The sequence below is a fragment of the Onychostruthus taczanowskii genome, unplaced genomic scaffold (assembly GCF_017590055.1).
Source record: "Onychostruthus taczanowskii isolate IOZ18803 unplaced genomic scaffold, ASM1759005v1 scaffold68, whole genome shotgun sequence".
NCBI classification, from domain to species: Eukaryota; Metazoa; Chordata; class Aves; order Passeriformes; family Passeridae; genus Onychostruthus; species Onychostruthus taczanowskii.
Window position 1 is genome coordinate 209,951 of NW_024504566.1, and position 21,399 is coordinate 231,349.

The 21,399-nt window shown below is 39.5% G+C and overlaps 1 protein-coding gene across 5 annotated transcripts in view; it reads right to left on the minus strand.

The window, feature by feature from the left end:
* The window catches only part of CPED1 (cadherin like and PC-esterase domain containing 1), a 144,661-nt gene that overhangs the window by 119,894 nt on the left and 3,368 nt on the right, over positions 1-21,399 (minus strand). For all 5 annotated transcript variants that reach the window (XM_041421015.1, XM_041421016.1, XM_041421013.1 and 2 more), the window contains exon 3: positions 11,222-11,408. In XM_041421015.1, coding sequence (XP_041276949.1) covers positions 11,222-11,408 — 187 coding nt within the window. The remainder of the gene's footprint in view (positions 1-11,221; positions 11,409-21,399) is intronic.

The window sequence follows — 21,399 nt, forward strand, 5'->3', positions numbered from 1 at the left end:
TAGATAACTGAGCTGAGAAGCCCTCTGAATGATGGCACTAATGAGAATTCATCATTGACTTTAAAAGGTAGAAATGGAGCTAGAGCTTAGAAAACAGCCTCTTCCCTTCTGTGGATATATAGCAGCCTCAGGAGAAGCAGCTAAGGTGTAAATGGGTTTATTTGTCTTAATGTCCCATCTCATTCTAATCACAATGGATGAGAATGTCAATTACAATGTTAAAATAATGATGTTTGATCACATATGCAAGAAACAAAAAACCATATTTTAAGATCCAAATCGCAGACCTTGATCACTGCAATTAGAGCACTCAGGCACCTATACCTATCTTTGTAATACCCAGGAGACATGAAACAATACTGAAAAAAAAAAAGAAGCTTGGCAATAAAGGCAATGGCTAAAATAAACAGTGTCAGGACACAGGCTCAACCACTGGCCTGCAATCATCTACTGTGTTTGTTTTCCTCTCCCTGGGTGGCCATGCAATGTCCCAGGAGACGGTCTAAGCCAGTGACAGTTCCTAAAACTCAGTGAGAAGCAGGCCACCCTCAGTCAGGGAAAACAGTTTACATACATGGACATGAGCCATACTGCATCACTGATCCTTAGAACTAGGAATCGACCCATTTTATTTATGAGTTAGACAAAACTGCAGAAGACAGTGATGGAATAATTAAATCATGCCTAATGTAAGGGTTTTCAGTTGCACTTCACAGATACTGTTTTCTATGCATCACACTATGCTGCCTTTCACTTCTACTCACCTGGCATGCTATGGGGTAATGGAAGTCCATGATAGATATATGGACTGCCACATAGAGCATCCATAAAACATGGACTCTAAAGTAGACCTTAAAATTATCTCTAGAAACATTTTAAAGAAATGTAGGGTCCAACCTCCCTTTTGAAGATCAACAGATATCCTCATAGATAGAGGATTTGTTAGATTTGCAAAAAAAAAAAAAAAAGTGTATTGTAACATCTGTGGTGTAAATCATATGTGCCATGGAGCTGGGAAAAGGAAGAAAACCTGAAGCTTTCTCCTACTTCACATATCTTCACTTCTACCCTTAGAGCTTTTATTTTAAAGCCCTAACACTACATTCCAAGGGAAAATATGGCTAACATGTCAAGCTCTGTGTATTTAAAGTCCATGACTTCAGCCTCATCTTTATAGAAAATTACCTCAATTATTTTTTTGTTGAAGAATGACTTCTAGAAAGCTCCACTGATACTTGGCCTCACTGTGCCTGTGAAACCTGAAGTGAGAGAGGTTTTTTTATACACTTGCTGAAGCCAAATGGGAAAACAATATTTAAATGCCTAATTCCCATTCAGACAGAAAAATGCTTCTTGATTTGCTCCAGAATACCTATATCTTGTTCTTATTTTGTCTATCAGCCTACTGAACAGTATTTTGGTATGCGATATGTTTTCTATTTTACCTATTGCAGAAAAAAAAAATGTAGTGAACTGGTTTTCTTCCAAATAAACAAAAAATTATCTTGTCTTATTTCTCCATTTTACACCAAAAAACCTTCTTCAATAACAGATCAACTAAGCTATATTCTCTCAGATCTAAAATAACTTGTTTCTGCCAGATTCATCTTGCATTTACAAAAAACAAAACACTCTGTAAGCTCTCTCTATATATATACTTTTAGTAGTTGCTATAAATTAAAACTGAAAATCCTTTTAATAGCTAAATATTTATTTTTGAAAGCATTACCACGAATGTCAGAAATGAAGTCATTACAACAATAATCTTGTTATAAAAACACTATATGACTTGAACAATTTGCTTCGAACTTTCCAAAATGCATAGCACTCAGCTCCTCTGTGCTTCCCTCTATCAGTGTAGGACTGTATTTTATTTATGTGAGGCACCATTGAGGAAATATGTTAAGACTATAATTTTTTTTATGCTGCTACCAGTTAAAGTTGCTCAAATCCTAATCCTCTGTTAATTTTTAATCCAAATCCTTTCACTATTTTGCCTTTCTGTTTTGAAAAATTGACATTGTTTTGTAAGGAAACATGCCTGCCAAAAATGATAGAAACTCATGATATGTGGGGTTTTTCCTTTTTAATAAAAGGCAGGGTGTCACTTTTAGTAATAATTTTCTGTATGAAATATTTTTTCCAGAAATCCAAAGGGTCTCATAATTAACTTGAAACTGAGAAATAGTTTCAATTTCTGAGAATGTCAGAGGAGTCTCTATTCTCTTTGACATCTGTGCAGACTAGGATTACCTCCAAATGGACAACCTCAGGGGCTGAGTAATAAAATATTCAATATTACATTGAAAAATCAACTCTGAGGGAGTAAAATGAACATCAGAAGGGTAGAATAATCATGAAGAAAAGGTTCCCTTTTGATGTAAGATAAGCCAGCTTAACAACAATACGTTGTGTGAAATTTTCAGAACCATGTTCTAAACCGTGGGTGGCTACTGCACTTTTGATGTCTGGAGTGGCTTTGGGATGCAGCATTCAAAAGAGCTGTCAGCTGAAAGTGGATGCAGCTGGAGAAAGTTGGAATCTGAACCTAGGAATGGAGTGGGCTGGTTGCAAATTACAGTGAAGGCCTACACAGTGTATAAGCTTTTTGCTGCCTGAACCAATAAAAGTCATGGTAGCCAAAGTTAAAGAAAAAAAAAAAAAGTTTTTGTTTCAGCGGTATATAATGCTGCTACCTAAAATGGGAGCACAGTGATGAAAGGCAGCAGCACACTTCTAACAGCTGACCAGGGCTCAGAGCCAGTGACTGCATCAAAAAGAGTCCACAGCTTCCAGCAGCCAAATCACTGAGCAGTCCTAACCAACAATCCCTTACAGAGAGTGCTCTGGCAGGATGGTGACAGGCTTCTGGCTAGACTGACTGACATTCTCCCAGCACCTATATTAGCAGACAATTATCTGACATTTAGGAACAGACATATATATTTATAAACCAGAGTTGCTGCTTGAACCTTATCGGAGCCAGGATTCATTTCTTAAAGGGAAGCATTTTAAAAATACTTGAAGAAGCAATTGTATGTTGTTACCTCCTTATCCAACACACTACAGTTATAAAAAATTGCCTCAAAGCTTTTTACAGGATTTGCATGTTGCTAGCATATTACAAAGTTGCTATACTGGTGCCTAAATCCCTTGTATTTATTGAAGTTCAGTAGTCGTGCACATTGCTGCTTTCCTTTGGCCAACATGTGGATCTTCCTGGACACTGGTGTTTTTCAGATTCTGTTAACATGACATAATTTATTCCAGTAAAGTTTTAATTTTAGCTCACTGTGTAATCAGAGTGTATCATTTTAATTATTGTAATCTCTAAGTCAGCCCATTAAATACCACTCTCCACTGGACTGTATGTTCTGTTTAAAAAGTAAATAAAACATTCAGAGAAAGATATATTTGGTACATTTAGGACTAAATGCTGTATTTTGGTTTTACCTGGCAGAGCTCAATGTCCTTATACTTTTGTTATAAACAAATATAGAATTTCACTTTCTAAATAAAAAGAGTGCATTTGAAACAGAGGATTCAGCATAATCTTACAGAGGGTTTATTTTAGTAATACAAAGAAATCGTTTGTGTGCTCTTCTACAAAGCATGAACATGTTCTGCTAGTAATTAGGAAGAAGAATACATATTGTTCAGAAAAATAAAAGATGCATTTAGACTTTCTAACACGAAACCACAGCATCACATTAGAGAGCAGAATTCATTTGTGTGTGTCAGAAACTTATGTCTTGTTCTGAAACAAATGATGTGTGCGGTATGAGATTAATTGCTAAAAGCAGAAATAAAAAGTGATCAAGATAATGTATGTTTCTGGTATGCATTTCCTCTCCAAAACTAAATGAACTTCCATGTAATGGAAGCAGATTAAATCTGTTACATGCTTGTAACTCAATATGCTCTGAGGATCAGATTTCTACCGATTTAGCTTGTTTAGGAAGCTCCTTGTTTAACAACATACAAAGAAGCATTTCTATAATGTGTGCTTTATTTGTCAAAACTTAGCTCAGGACTCACATGACATATATTTTGCATTAGGAAACCAACCAGTTTTGTATAGTGTTGGTTATATATTTGTACTAACAGTTAACAAAAGGATTTTGGGAAGTTACATCTGCTAGATTTGAACATACATATGTATTTGTATGGTAACCCACAAAATATTTCTGTGGCTAGCTTCACCATTATTATTTTGCACAGTATTTTAAATTACTTACTTATGATAGAATGATCATGTGCTTTTGCTGGCATGCTAGGATCTCCAGTCCTGCTTATTTAACCTCATCTCCACAGGGTTGTTTACACTTTCAAAACGTGATTTCAATTTACTTTAATTTTCTCAGAGACTTTTGTATTTATAAAAGCTGAGCATCTAATGACCTCTCTATTCCTGACATTTCCTTTACTCTCCACTATGAAAAAGAACAAAAACCCCAGTGTCCCATTTCTGTTCCAAAAAAACTAAACTGCTTCCTTCAGTGGGTTGGTTCTTGTAATTGAAAATGGCAACCAGATGTTTACAGAACACACAAGACATTTTCCTTGGGGCCTTTAGTCTTTATAATTGTTTGCTAAAGTTAGTTGGATTTCATGGAAACTTGTCTGAGGCTGAAATAAACAGCAACTAGTGGCTCTTCCTAACTGTATTCTGAAAAATTGAAAAAAAAGAAAAGAAGAAATAAAGAAAAAAAAGTTAAAACTAATGTTTCCTACTCTTGTTGATGTATTTCTAACTCCACAGAAAACTAATCATTAAGGGAGAAAATTTGGTTCTCTTAGTACTTATTTTACATGCCATCCCATGAAAAACATCCCTATTTCACAAGATGCTATTTGCTTTCTACTTTCTCAAAGTTCAGCTGGCTATTATCTAAGCACAACTGATTTTTGCTCCCTTCCCTTTTCCCCATTCCCGTCAGGAAGATATTCTCATAAATTCTGGGGGCTTTGAGAATATTTTGCATTTTAAAAAGATGCTCTAAACTACATATTGCTTGTTCCTCCAAGCTCTGAGTCACCACAGCTGATTCACACCTGAAATCTCTCCATATTCCATAGAAATTATTTTCCCTCTTCAGTTTTTTGTCTGCCTGATTTTCTCAAGGCTAGTCATAAATTCCAAGATGTCTGCAAGACCATCTTGTTACCCCACCAGGGGACTCACTACACCCAATAAAATCTCTTCACCTAATATTTCAAGACATCTAAGATTGAATGCTCCACAGCTCCAGGGAATCTATTTGATTACTTCACTAGCTTTACTCCCAAAACAGATTTCCTAATAACTACTTTGTTGTAGTACATCATGCCCTGATTACTACAGCCATGATGAACAGATTGTTCTTTTTTCCTTGGCAGCAGAATTCATTAACAGTTTGTGTTAACAAGCACCTCTGTTCACCCAAACATACCAGCCTTCACACTCACTGAAGAAAGAGCATCACTGTGTCCTCCTGTCTCTAGCACCTTCTCTCATTTTCACTAATTTTGCTGATATGGTATGTCTTGAAAAATGAAAAACGGATGTCTGACAGTCACCAGCCATGGCCTGAGGGCCTCTGAAACCCATGGCTGTAGTTTATATTTATACTCTAGACTAATTAGCAGCTTTGAGGAAACTGTTACTGGCTGCACTTACGAAGGAGCACTTCTGCAAGTGCTTGCTGCTGGCCAGATGTCAGCAATTAAGCTGATACTTTTCCTTTAGCCTCTGGTCAAAAGTATGACAGTGAGAACAGTGAGAGGTGATACTAAATATGCTCAAGGAATAACATAAAGCTATACAGCAAAGAGCATGTGTTTCATCCTAATTCTGACAGTGAATCACAGTTTCTATCCTAGTTTTCTCCATCTCTAATTGATGTGGCAGCATTTTCTGGCCTTGTATCTCGAACTGCAAAGCAAAGTGAACTGACTAATTTTCTTCCATGAAAAATGTGAATTTCTTTAAAAAGTAATTTTTCAAAGGATACCGAACAAATCAAAATTAAAAACTGACAAATATTGACTTCAAAAATTGCTTTTGGGGAAAATCAAATGAGACTTTCCTTCATCTGTCCCCACAGCTGCTTTTTCAGTCATTCAATATACATAGAGAGAAAATTTTGCAGCTAGCATCACTCCACATCAACACCTGTGCTTGCTCCTGCAGCCTCATGTTCCCTGACATTCCCCAAGCACCAGCTTTTACCACAGGGAATGACCACCACTGTGTACAAAGCAGCAAATAACTCTCTACAGAGAGCTAAGAGAGGGGCAGCAGAGGCCTTATGTTCCATAATAATAAAATTCTCAAACCACCATTTTACAGCAAAATGAGTTATACCTGAGTATATTCATGTGGCTTTATCAGTGAGGGGGTATTTACTCCTTGCTGTAATATGTAGTAGTGCCACTTTAAATACCAGACAGATCTCTTGACCCAAGCACATAAAGAGAAAGGCCAAGATTTGCTCAGATTTGTTCCCATGGGTCTGTTGTCTCAATCATCCCTTCCTGTTGCTGGTGCAGCTCCACCCAAGCACCACTCCCACATCTGCAAAAAGCTAGATCATCCTCATAGTTACTGGAACTAGGGCTTAGTTTACACAGGCAAGTATTTAAACATAGCATGCTCTTAAAATGGCAGAAAACAGACCATAATCCAGTGTATATTGACAATGTCAGAAAATAGGAAATAACTACAGATCTAATATTCTTTGCAATATATGTAAATTTAAGTGTCTATGTAGTATATGATCCATACTTAACAATGTCAGGAAAATGAGTTGGACATGAAAATGGTGTTGATTTCTGTGGAAATTGACAGAAAAGGTAAGTATTGAACAAAGCTAAGATGGTTTCAATACTTATCTTATGGAACAATAAATCACACAAAAAATCCCAGCCCACATCAATATTTGTACTGTAGTGATCTTTCTAATGGCATGGCTAAAATTTAATCTTCAGTGGATGTCATTCAAACTGCAAAAAGAGGCAAGAGTAAATTTTAAATACTTAACTGCAGTATTCTGAAACCAGGAAATGATCATGTAAAAGCAATACTATGAAAATGGTTTATAATTATTTTTTAAAGTCCCTCATCACAATTGCCAGAGCTTCCACCAAATTACTAACACTCTAAAGCAGCAGGGAGCATATAATGTTTTGCTGCACTCAGTTTGTCAGCAGCCTGAACACCTATGCTTTTTTCCATGGCCAAACTGATGGGCTACCACTGAGCTTATGCACAATCTTTTCCATTCCAAGAGCTAGTGGTAATGACAGAATTTTGCATGTTACTGCAGAATGAATTAAAACTGGCCAGTCAGATTTGTAACATACAACTGCACACATTTCTTGGAGCCTGAAGTTTGTTGAGATTTGCATAACTATTTGTAAAGGTGAAGAATTGAGAAATTAAGGAAATGTATATTAAGGGAGGGTCACCAAAGAGTAATGAGGCAAGCACATTCAACAAAGGACAGGAAAACTGATGGCTCTGTAAAGAAAGATAAAAGTAGTTTATTTATCTTTGAAGATGCCATCTGGGCATCTGGGCCAAGTATGGAATTCAGGAACAATTCAGGCAGCAGGCAGTAACTAGAGAACATTATTCTTGGAAGGCAAAAATGCCTACTAGAGAAACAAATTTCTGAGATAAAACCTCCCTTTTAAAAATGTTGTGAAAATGTTGGCAGGGTAGCACAGAGTCATAGGGACACACACATCCTGTTAATCTTTACTGTGGTAACAGATGAGAGCGTCTCAGACTGGAAGAACAGGGAAGAAGGCAGAAGACACTGGAAAATATTTGTCAAGTTCTTCTCTGGTATTTGCCAGTCTGGGAGGATCTAAGGGAGCTCTGAAGCCAGGTGGGTCATCCTACTCATGTCTGATAGAGCAACACAGCTCTGTCCTGGGCTGAGGCAAGGAAGTCCAGAGGTTTGTACAGCTCATTATAGCAAATCTCCCCTGAGAAAGCCTGGAAGTGTGGGGCTTTCTCACTCCTCCTTCTGATCCTTTTATTATTTTCCATGAGATTGTGACACCAATTTCAACCCCCTCCAAGGCTGTGGCAAAGTCTTATCTTGTTCCAGAGGAGAGGCAGATGTTCACATTTTATAAATGAAGAAGGGAGGGAGGGAGGGAGGGAAGAAGGAAGGCCAATCACACTACCTGGCAGACCAAACAAATGTGCCATTTGCAGATGTGCTGGCCAATACAATCTGGTACCTTTCTTATCAGCTGTTATGATGAGCTGTTTGCTCATCAGCAACTTCTTTTGAATGGCTTACTTCAAAACAGATTTACCACAGATATTTACTGGAGGTACTGACCATGTCAAAACAGATTTCCCAAGGTGGTAATCCCAGCTCTCTCCAAAATCTGACAATTCCATCATCTGCTCCTAACACAGTTCTAGCACAGTTCCACCTCTCTATCCCCCTCCCAGCAGCAGACTAAGAGACACGTTAAATTTACAGCAAACTGGCTCATTTAGGGCTGCTGCAAAAGGAAGTGTCAAAGAGCTCAGAGCAGGCACAGGTATCATCAGCCCATGGAATTTTCCCTCCATGTGGGTTTAATTGCTAAGGAATGGTGAACGCACAACCACTTTTTGTTCAAGCAAAGCTGCTTGAAAATTCACTGACAAAGCTATTTTTCAGTAAAAAATTAGGGATTTGAATAATTTATGTTTTACTGCAGAATACATCTATCTGGATTTTTGATAGTAAACCCATAAACCATGGTCTCTTTGCTGTGATTCAAAAAAAAAAAAAAAGGTTTTTCATTTTAGCCAACTATTTTTCAGTTACCAAAACTCAAAATGGTTTTAGTTGGTTTGTAAGAAGTGAAAAATTTCCACTGAAGAAAACTATTCCCCGGATGTTTCTCTCTGACTGCAAGGAACTCAACACAGTGCTTCAGCCCAGGTGTTGAGGATCTTTCTGGAAGATCCGTGTGCAGAACTGTCACATTTGGGTTCCCAACAGCAGCAGAACTGGTCCAAAAATTCTTAGCAGGCCAGCACAAAAAAAAGTTAGGAATGTTTTGTGGTGAATTTTTTTCCATATATGACTTCAGCTAGAGTCTTGGCTCTCAGCCATTCAAAACAAAAAACTCCTTTCAAATTCAGAGTGAGCTTTGAAAGACACATGAGTAAGAAAGACTGCACACAAATAAAAGCAACTGATAGAGCTGCTAAGTAATAGCAAGTAACAAGAAATTACTCTTTTTTTAGATTTTTCACAGCACTCATACTCTGTGTTTCTCAGTTCATTATCTGTATCTTTTTCATTGAGGCCTAAAGGAGCATATTTTTAATAACATATAACACTCCTACTAGAAAAATATTATGCCAAAGCATAGCTCAAAATACCCTTCTCCAAAATAAAGAGTACTATCCCATCCAGAAGAGTAAACCCCATCATCTACAGGGGAAGAAAACTGACTTTGAATGAAATTTGCTTAGCTGTGAGAAAAGATCATTGGGTTGGTATGTAGACATGCTCTATTACTTATTTCTTGTTTTTAAAACATAACCTTAAAGCTAGACACTTATTTAACGTGAGAATAACTTATTTAACTAGAGAATAGTTAAAGGCAGATTTATGCTGCCATGAAATGGCAGTAGAGTCTTACTCTTTGCCTTAAGTTGGCAAGCATTTGACTTTCTTACATAATCCAACATCTGCTGGAAGCTGTGGGATGTTTCTGGAAAATACCTGACCTTTTTATTATTTTTTTTATTATTATTACTGGAAAAACACTACAGGAAGTACTGATTCTAGCCTGTAAAGTATAAATACCCACAGTTAAGCTCATTTCTGCAGAGGCAGTATTTGGAGTGTGAAAACTGTACAGGAGAACGTCAATCTGAATTCAGCATGTAGGAAAATCTAGTGCAGTGCATTTTTTTTCTTTTTTTTTTTTTATAATAAGTTGCAGCTGAATTTGGCATACCCACTTCCTTGGCCATTTGAAATAAAAGTATTTCACAGAGATGGTACACACGGTCCCCAGAGATACTGACTTTCCCCTGCAGTCCATCTGACATTAGCAAAGCCTGCAAGACATGGTGTGTCTTGTCACTCTGAGAAGGAAAGTACTCAAGGCAAGGAGCGGCTGAAAGGTGACTAAAAAACTAGACTAAAGTAAGAGTGAGATGAAGATAATTTACTACTTCTTCATACAGCCTGTCAAAGAAAACCATATGCACTTCATTTTCAAGACAGTTTCTTAGAGAAACTTGAAATTAATGATGGAATTTTGAGCAATCTCAAGCATGCTAAGTAACTGTAGGTTTAATCTATGAAATTATCTGGTTTGGTTAAAACTCAAAGCCAACCTGAGCACTCTGTTAGCTCCAGAAGTATATCCCAAGCCTGAATGATGCAAAAAGTACACCCTTTAGCACAAGAAATATCAAACTACACCATTTTTCTTCTGGCAGAATAGCAGCCTGTAGATTTTTTTCAAAGCCTTCCATTTCCTGAATTGACTTCCAAGACCAAATTGGCATCACAGTTTCAGTTCATACCTCTGAGGTGTGAAAGAATACTCAAACATGGCCATCACAAATCTAACTGGTGCCCAATCTTCTCTATCAAGCACAGTGTAACTCTACAATAAAGCTACAGTCCTTTGTGCAAGAGATCAGGATTCTTCAGTAGACTGCTTGAAGTGTGGATCAAATTTCAAGAGGAACTAAGAACCAACAGTAATCTATCCCAGATTCAGCATCAAGTGCAAAATGTACTTGTTCTATATTGTGTTCTTTAACAAATTTACAGAACAATCAAAACATTACTAGAGGAAAAAATAACCTTCACACAAACAAGTTTTCTTTAGGAGAGAAAAAGATAACGTAGAAAATGTAGCAGGTATGTGTTTTGTTATGAAACATTCTATTGAAAATCCCTCAGTTGTGTTGATGAAGTTGGTAGGAGAAGTCATCAGGAACCAAACTGATCTGATTTAATTGCCAAGACTATGATGAACTACTCTGCTGCATTTTTTAAAAAAGGATATAGCTAGTGGAAGAATCACCTAACTGTGGAAAATTATCCACACATCTGAGAAGGGCTAGAATTTGGCTTCTATCATTACTTTTATCAGAGTTTTTATGCTTTATGTTTGTTGAAGAACACTGGATCAATTCTACATTTAGTGACCGCACTTATTAATTAACATGTTAACTAAATGCAATTACTCTTACCGTGATAAGGGCCCTCATGCCTCAGCTCTTCCACAAGTCCCCTGCTTTCAAGGACTGTGACCGTATATCCATGTTTTGCCAGGATGCGCTGACAGAGCTGACGGTCAGTTTCATAGTGAGCAGGAGGTGCATAGAGAACTGCTCTTCTCGTCTGGCTTCCAAAGTGCTGGAGAATGGAGGCATCGATCTACAGCAAACACAGTGCAAAGACAATGATGGTAAGATAGGCCATTCTTTAGCAGTACAAAATATGGTTGCTGTTTTTCACAAAACACATCTGTAACTTACTGTGGCAACAGTGAAAATAGTTGTAGCATAATTAAGAATTCACTTTATATCAGGGACTTTGGACCACAAATTCTATTTTGTCTGCCTCTCCATTTTTTCTACCTTCATTTTGAACTGATACTATAACGGTTTGAAAGCTCTGGACTTTCAAGGACTCAAGGATCTTTAAACCGTATTCTTCTCGTGGTGGAAACAAGTTTTCCTGAAATCTGGGCTGCTCTGGTGAGCTGGTAACAGCAATTGCTATCTGACTTTGACTGTGGTCACCTGAAAAGAGAGGCCTTGGGAGGTCCCATGTGAACTGTTCCAAGGAATGCGGGTCCTATGCAGATGGTAAGTGCAGGGATCTGAGTTTTGCTATGCAGCGTTATTAAGAAAAATAATAGGAGTCCTGGGGTAAAATCATACACAGGAATCCTAAACAGAACTGGAGATTACTGTGCTCTAGAAAGTTAAATGTAACCTTGTCAATCCTTTATTGCCTTATTAGTCCAACACCATCTAGGCCATAGGAGGTCTGGCAGAGAGAATTGTATATAAGAGCAAGTGGAAAGGTAACTGATGTCTCCAATGAATCTCCAGGAACACTTGCATTATCTGCTGCTTACTGTCTTCCCATATAGTGCCTAGAGACAATGGCATCTAGAGAAAACCCCTTCTCTATATCTAGCCTGGGGTATGAGCTTCTTAAAAGAAAAAAATTAAAAATAGTCAGCCCAAACACACAGTCATAGTGCAAACATAACATTAATTTCTGAAAAGGGCAAATCACTGGGCTGTTCCCATCAGATCTTTGGGTAAGTGGGATATTTTATGTCTTAAATAAACGTGGCAGGTTAACCCTGTCTGGAAACCACGTGCCCACCAAAGCCACCCTACCACTCCCCTTTCCAACTGGACAGAGGGAAAAATACACTGAAAGTCTTGTGGGTAGAGATCAAAATAGGGAGAGATCATTCATTGATTACTGTCACAGGCAAAACAGATGGAGCTTGGGGAAACAGATTTGTTAGATAATAAATGGAATTAGAGTGAGATAATCAGAAATAGAACCAATACACCTTTCCCCCACCCCTCCTTTCTTCCCAGGTTCAACTTCCCTCCCAAACTATCTCTCCCTCAGTGGAGAAGGGGTGCTGGGACTGGGGCTTGGTCAGTTCATCACACATTTCTATGCTGCTCCTTCCTCCTCAGCAGGAGGACTCTTCACACTCTTCCCTTGCTTCAGTGTGGGGTGCCTCCCATTGGAGACAGTCCTTCATGAACTTCTCCAACATGACTTCTTCCTACAGGCTGCAATTCTTCAAACTGGACCTCTTCAGCTGGACCCAGTCCTTCAGGAACAGACTGCTCCAGAATGGGTACTCCATGGCCTGCTGGCGGATCTCTACTCCACTGCAGACCTCTGTGGACTGCAGAGGACAGCCTGCTCACCACCATCTTTGTCACATTCTGCAGGTAACTCTCCTGCAGAATGTGCCTGAAGCACTTCTTCCCCCTCTTCCTTCACTGACCTCCTGTCTGCAAAGTTCCTCCTCTCATACATCCTCACTCCTCTCTCTGGGTTGCAGTTGCACAATCACTTTCCCCCCTTTTTAAATCTGTTATTCCAGAGTTGCTACCACCATCACTGATAGGCTCAACCTTGGCCAGTGGCAGGTCTGTCTTGGAACTGGCTGGCATTGACTGTGTGGGACATGGGGGATGGGGAAGCTCCTGGCAGCTTCTCACAGAAGCCATCCTAGTAGCTCCCCACCAAAAAAACCTTGCTGTTCAAACCTCAATAAAATAAAGAATAAAAATAGGATGCTCAGTGTGGGAATAAAAACACCATTAAAAAACAAGACTTTATTTTGGTGAAATATATTTGTCTTTAGGATTGAAACATACCAGCAGTGATTAAATTCAGGACATTAAATTAGTTCTGTGCAAGTTTGTGAATTTCAACCTGACAGTTGTCAGCAGTTTAAAAATTAAGGGGTTTTTTTTTCATAACTCCTTATTTTAGTAAGCTTATCACTGGAAATAGGAAGCACTACACAAACAATTTTCTGCACAGTAGACTAGACTGAAAAGAGACAGATACTTTTATACAAAAAAATATCATTCAAGATGTGTCCAGTTGTTTACAGGCCTGGGATCTAGTGCTAAAGTCACTCTTCTCAGCAGCGTATCCCCTGAGTGTGGGATGCAGTTTTATACTGTGCTTGGCTGAAGTGTAAGCTTTTCTGCAGCAGTAAAGAGCACAAACTATTTCAGAGCCCTTTGCTTCTAACAACCAATGTTCTTTTGCTCCAGAGCAGTCATTGCCCATGGAAAGCGCCAGAATTATTGATGAAGGGACCCTGAAAAAAACCTCAATACAACACTATCGGAGTCTTCCACATATACCTGCTAAATGTGCAACCCAAAACTAGTTTAGAAACTGAGATATTCACGTAAAGGTTGATCACTTGCTGGCCAGAGTAAGCACACATAGCACAGGTTGAAGTCATCGGAACTGTGTCAGGTCACCTGTTTGACAGCGTTCCTGACATCCCAGAATTTTTAAAGCACAGTGTTCGAGTCTCAGATGGCTCTTGCCCACCACAGCAACGTCACTCTTGTCCCGTTCTGCCTTTGCCCCTCCTTCCTCTCCTCTTATCTCCTCTATTTCCTGTTCTCTTGCAGCGCCAGCAGCTGCTGGCAGCCCTTCCTCTCCATTTCCCTCCCTCCCTCCCTGTTCCTAAATCCAACCCTTGTCCCAGCCCCCTCTTGTGCTCTCTCTCCCTTCTCTTCTAGGCATTCCAGCCAAATACTTCCTACTTTCCATTTCACGTGGAAGAAACCCAGAAGATAGAGACTCCTCTTGCTTTATTTTGCAAGAAAATTCCATTTTCCATCCCACGTGTGCTGCAGGGGCCAGCGCTGCCGGGTGAGCTGAGGACACGTGGGGAGTACGGAGGGTCTGCAGACCGGGACATGTCTCTGCTCCCGTTCCATTTCTGCTGGCGATTATGGCTTCTCCCGCTGCCGTCCCTCCCTCCCCGCGCCACCTGGGGCGAGGGTCCTGCCCTGGATGTGGCGCCACTTTGTGTGCCCCCCCCCCCCCCCCCCAACAATTACCACACATCTATTATGCCAGGAAAACACACCTTTCTTCGTGGAAGCAAAGCCTCCCGCAGTGTCACCTCTGAAGTATTTTGCTTCAAACATTAAGAGATGTTTGCCATGATGGTGATGCCAAGCACCAGCAATGGCTCCATTCCCCTGCAGCCGATACTCCGGGGACAGCATCCTCCACTGGCACATCTGCTGCAACAGGCCTTGGCCCCGGTGCCCTCCGGACCCGAGGGACGAGGCACAGGGGACAGGGACCAACCAGCCCCGAGGTGTCCCCAGGGGCTCTGCCCGCCCGCCTGCAGCGCGATATGCCAGGGAAGATCCCGCCTCGGTGTCAGCCTTAATGCAGAAGGCATCTTCCTCAGGTCTCTGGGGAAGGGCTGCACTGTTTAGAACGCTCTGGTTTGGCAGGGGCGAATATACAACAGAACACTGATAGCAGCATAGGAGAGGAGAAAAAAAAAAAAAAAAAAAGAGGAAGTTCAGGCAGCGGCAGTGACCTGGGTCATTTCCACAAAACACAAAGGAAATGGCCCGGAGTGGCTCCATGGGGCCCGCGCAGCGTCCGGCTCCCACCGGGCGCCGTCCCCGGGCTGGGTGATCAGAGGGCTTGCGACAGCCCTCACAGACAGCCCTCACAGACAGCACAGCACCGGCTTCTCCGGGGGCTTTTCTTGGGCCACTCACTCCCGAGAAACGCAGAAGCCGCTGAGGCTGCTGCAGTCCGAAGCCTGCTGCCGCAGGGCTGGGAGAGACCGAGCAGGGACACACAGCCACCTGTGCCCCAGCCCCCTGCCCACCAACCGGGCCTGCGTCCCGGCCCTGGGTCCCGGCCCTGGGTCGTGGTTTTGGGATCCAGCAGCCTCCCGAAGAGCCGCAACGGCGTCTCTGGGACATAGAAGCAATTCAGCAGCCTAAATTTAACAGCTTGACCTGATGTATAATCTGGTACTATTTATTAATATGAAGTATCTCCACACCTTTTAGGGCACTTGCTTGAGGTCCATGCTTAGCATTGCCAAATTTATTTTCTCTGCCCTATTCTTTCATAGCTATCTGCAGTCCAGGTTATACATGCAATGTGTCCTCTCTGTTTGCCAAGGCAGTGCAGTGTAGGGTGGGTTGTCAGCTACACTGATTTTATTTTTTTTTAAATCTGGCCAACTGCATGCTTGTAGCAAGTGATTCCATGCCTTTTTCCAAAGCTTTATGCAAGATGCCTTGCATCACTGGACATGCTGATCTAGTTACTACTAGATGTTTTTCAGAATTTCCAATATTATACCAATAACAGTCATGTTTATATATTTAAAGAGTCTGCTAGTTTTCATAAAATGTTTTTCAATCATAAAAATGAGGTCTGGGCAGAGAGCTAGTACAAGAGAAGCAGCATACAATAGATGAAAATAAGCTGTTCACATATTTCCACTATTTATGGTTCTGATTTTTTTGGCATTCCTGTGATTTTAATGTACAACAGACTCAGACACACACAAAAAATAAGGGTTCATAACATTTTAAAAATTTGAGAATAATTGGTAAATGGTCAAATATTCCCATGTCCTGACAATTTTTTTAGCTCTTCCTCAGTTTGAAGACTCAGACTATTAGGAGGTCAGTTAATGACAGATTCAATGTGTCTTACATGAAAGGGATTTGCAAGAACATCTGCAGCCCATGTCATACCGAGAAAATGGTGTGTTTGTCTCCACAGAAATTAATGAGGCTTTACAGCAAGGCTGAGATTTCCCATGTGATTTTGGATAAGACCTGTGTCAGCTTTGACATGATATACATGCTCTTGCAGCTTACAAAATACTGCACTTAGCTGAGTCACTGACCTCATTTTAGGGCAATTGGCTGTTACACAGATGATCCACAGCCTTAGCAACTGGTCCATACAAACCAGAATGGGCTGTAAAGTAAATAAAAATGCATAAAAATGAATTTTGTAATTTTGTTTTCACTTTACAGGATAACATTAAAAACACAAAAGAAAACAAATTGAGCTCCATTAAAATTTATTAAAGATTTTTTAAAAATTGTATCAAATGTATACTCCTTTGATGTCTTAACAAACAAGATAAAAGGCCCAGTTTATATAACATAAAAGCTGAAGAATTATGTAACCATCCTTTTGGAACTGAAAATAGACATCCATTTTCAGAGTTGCAGTTCTTAGTTCAGTCTGTCTGCAACTTCCAGGGAGCTGTGAAGTTCTCTATTACAAAGAAAATGTTTTGACATTTCCCTTGAAACTGGTATATCCAATTCTAGGTTATGGATGTATAAGGATATAATTGATTCTACTAGTCTCTGAAGATTTCCTCTATTGTACAGAATTTCTGGGTTGTTCCAAAAATCTAGAATTTGGTCAGTAACTGAATCTTATGATGTATAATTACTGTTTTTGTTTTGGTCAAGAAGAAAATAGTGAAGATATTTCAAATTGAAGAGAGCAAAACAGTTCCTTGGCAGCTCCTTCAAATTCCAAGAATATTACATAATTCCATAAATATTGATGCATTGTCTATGCCTGGAAAAGAAGCAAATATACAGTCTGAACTGTTGCCATAGAATTTCACTGACCATCACTTCAACTGCAGAAACAAAATTCTCCATCCTAACATAATGACCCTACTCATGACAGCCTAAGCTTCTCTCAGGAAAGAACTCAAAAACTCTGAATCATCTTTTCAGCTACCCAGTTCTGGTGTCATTAGTCCCACATTAGCTTGTGCTGATTACAAGCAGCCACTTTTCACACTGAGCTAGCCAAGACTGTCAGAGACTTGGTCCAGTAGCTTCAAGTAACTTGACTACAGCTTACTTTAACCCCACTTCTCCCTGCAGGTACTGAGCAGCTGCAAAAGGGATGAGCCACTGTGCAAACCAAAAGGCCTTTGCATGAAAGCAGAGTGCAACAAAAATACCACAAAGGAAAACCAGCCTTATAAAAACAAGGCCAGCACTATTAGCAATATTCACAGGCAGTGAATAGCCTAAATTCCCATTTAGCTAGCAAAGGAAGTCAGCATCTACTTTTGCTACTAAATACCACCTAGGAGAACAACATTACAAAAAAGACATGAATGGGAGTCCCAGAAAATACTGCACTATTATTGAACAGCATCAAGAAGAAGAGTGATAATAAAAACTTAGCATGTGGTTCTAATGCCCCAAGCCCCTCATTTATGGGACTATGAAGATGTTTATTAGCTCCAAATGTGACTTCTAAATTCCTTTTTGTGTTTGCATAAGAGTTCATAGAAATAGTAAGTTGTTCATACTACCATTATATTTTAAAGTGTGTATAGCTGCTCTTTCGAGAAGTAAGAGAGAAGTTAATTTCCTGTTTCACTTTCAGGAGGATATTTAAATGTGTTTGCATTATGTTCTGTTGAATTTCCTAATCAGAAAGGACTGGGTTGTAGAATGGCTGGAATGTAGTTCTGCTTTGAATTGTTTGTTGGATAAATACAGATCAAGCAATTACATTATTGGCATTACTTTGATGGCTGTCTTCTAATGATATTATAAATTCAAGAGCAACACTGGAGTTATTTGCACAGTCATCACCAATGCTGAGCAGTTAAGTACAGAGCTATTTTATCAAAATGCTTTTTGCTTTATGCCAGCATGTAGTACATGGTACCAACGGCCGTCTTGAGAACAGACAATGAGCCAATCCAACACCTCGTTTTGGAGGAAGTTTCAGTGAAGTATAGGAGTGAGATTCTGCCTCCATTTGCTCCTCATGTGTCTTTCTCAAAGTTCCCTTCCTGCAAAGCCTCCACCCTGCCCGTTTTTCCTGACTGCTATCACAATAGCTGTGCCCTTTATCACCAGAATATCTCTAGCTATCTGCTCAGTAAAAATAGTTGTTTCCTTCGTGCCATTTCATTTTACATTACAAAAGGGAAAAAAAATGTCCTGTTTTCATAGGGGCAATGTGAATGTGGTATCATTCCAAGGAAATCAGTCGCTATACCACTGATACCATACCCTCCTATGCTGATTGCTTTCTAGTTGCAACAGGTTTCATACTAGCAGAGCTCTTTGTTCTCTTGTGAGAAGTTCTCATTCCCCTACTTATTCTACAAAATAGCTTTTAAGTTAAATTTATTTAAAAATGTACCAAACCTTAAAAATGGATCAAACTGTATTATGCATAATGCAATCTTGTCTATCCAGAGCTCTCACCACACTCCATTCTGCGTAATAGCAAAAATCATCTCTTCTCATTCTATGATCCAGCTTCAATTTTCCTTTTTCAGATATTTACATTTCAAAAGTTCTCATTAACTTTGTCTTCTTTTCTTTACACTTCCTTTCTCTTCCCTTGCACAAATTCAACAATCTCTGTACACAATCTGTTCTGTACTTTTAGGTTACAATTACTTTGCAGCTGTAGTTCCCTACTCTCCTACATCTGCTTCCTTTCCCCATGCCTTCTTCCATAACAGTCTCTGTTCCTATCTCCTTTGTTGCTTGCTTATTCTGTCTGAAGTGGACATATTCCATAAAAAAAAATCAATAGAAAAGGAGATATGTCTTTAGAGGATGAAATTCATTAGAATTGTTTTTAATGTCTGCATTACTTCATGATGAATTTTGTATTACATACAATCTGATTTCCACTGACTGTGAAGTTCAGCTTTCTGCCTCTGACAGAGTGGAGCACTCAAGTAAAGAGAGGATAATTCTACTCTGGATGTTCAGTGATCTAATGTTCTAGTAACATTTTCTCAGCTTTTCCGTAATTCCACTGTCAATTTTCAAATATAGATGCCTGGCCCACTAACCCATGCAAGATGTTCAACTGGACCTTCCTCTAGATGTTGGTGAAGACTAAACCATAATGTTTTTACTTTTTTTTCCCCTTCTTTTTCTACATAGTATCTTTGAGATACGGCCACATCAGGCTGTCATGATCTTGAACCTTTCGTACTGTCCACTCCTAGGAAATGATATCCTATCCTGTTTGTTCAAAATGAAGCCATAAAAAGCCTTTTCTTATCTTTGCTGTTTGCTCACTTCAGTATAGTTCCTCTTTGATATACATCTTTTACACAAAACATACGTGGCAGGTTCAGGGCCTTGAAAGGAAGACAGCTTTTTTTTTGACATACCCGTGGTATTTAATTTATTTGGATGCCAGCCTAACCCACTCATCAAGTTCTCATATAATCAGCTGTGTATCTTCTCTGTTTTCTTGTTCTCAGCTGGCCCAAATGGCCGGGGGATGTGAAGCAAAAGTCTGATGAGTATACATTAAATAATCTTCTTCAGAACCCAATTTAAAATGGGAATATCCTTGTTTTTTGTTTAAATACATTCACAATGGCTGGAAAGCTAGTATGCCCAAAAAAGTGCCTATCACAGGAGTAATAACTATAAGAGGTCATTAATATTTTCCTCCTCCTTTTTCTCCATCTGTGGAAGAAATAAGGAAAAGAAAGAAGCTTGCTTTCCAGGACCAAACAGAAATTCCCATTGCCAATATGGTGAACCAGGCTCACAGTTTGAGCCTGGATGTAAAGCTTAATGGCTTGGGAATTAGACCTTTTAAGAAAAAAAAAAGTGGTTTTGGGTCCTCTCTGACTGGGAAAGCAACTGAACACCAGGTATCTGCCCTCCTAAAAGCAGTACAGTCTGAATTCCTTCTACCCAGCAGCGGTACAGCATCTACCTGGGCAAAATTACTTGTGTGCAGAGACATATAAATTGCCTCTGGCTGAATTAATTCTGTGAGTGGAAGCACAGCTTAACCAGATAATTAGTTCTTCTCAAAACTGGCTAAGAAGCAGAGTTAAATTTCTTAAGAAAAGCGTAACAGTATTAGAGCTAGCTGGCTGGTGCCAAAACTATTTCTGGCACAATACCATGCCAGGAAAACCACACAGAGGGCTAGTATGGACTTTCTTTTTTATTATTATTTTTGTTGTTGTTGATACCTGTTCCAGTTTTGATGCTACAGCATCAGCTCTTCTCCTTACTATATATTCACAAATATTTCATAATTCCTGCCCTGCTAAACCTGCAGACAGCTTTCTGCTAGATGTGATGTCACTCTCCACGGCCTTTAATGCTGGAGAATCAGAAATAAGCCTTTATTTTTCATGCTTTCGATATTAACATTTAATTTTGTACTAGAAAATGTTGACCTCTCTTCCTGTGAATTTGAAGCTTCAGGACAAGATCTCTGGCAGCTTTTAAAACTGTGTGATACCAGAGAGAGGAGTACTATGAGCTGTGCCTGGTTTTCCAGGCTATGAATGAAATCTGCATTTTTGCAATTTAAAAAAGACAGCTTGCACTATGTGCCCAACAGGAAGTGCTCCATCCCAGAGCATCCTGGATGACACATTTACAGATGTAATTGACAATGTCCATCCCCATGCTTCTTCCACACTTGTCTGTAAGTCTTCAAAATGAGGTGAACGTTGATATCAGAAATACACTGGCAAAGCTAGACTTTTACTAAGATCTCTTCCTTTGCTTCCAACAAATGGCTCATAAAAGATGCCAGGGTTTTTTGTTTGCTTTTTTTGTTTGGTTTGGTGGATTTTTTTTTAGGTACTTAGTTCTATGCATACTTTGAATGAAGAAATTATTAGATTTTGGAAGGGGATTTTCCCCCTGTGATAACAATCAGAACCAAATTCTCACAACAGGCTCACAGTACTAGTTGTTTTTCTGAAGGAAACAAGAACAAAACCTGCCCCTATGTAGAAGAGAATCTGCAGTGTGACATGCTATCACTCAAAACTCCTAAACACTATGTG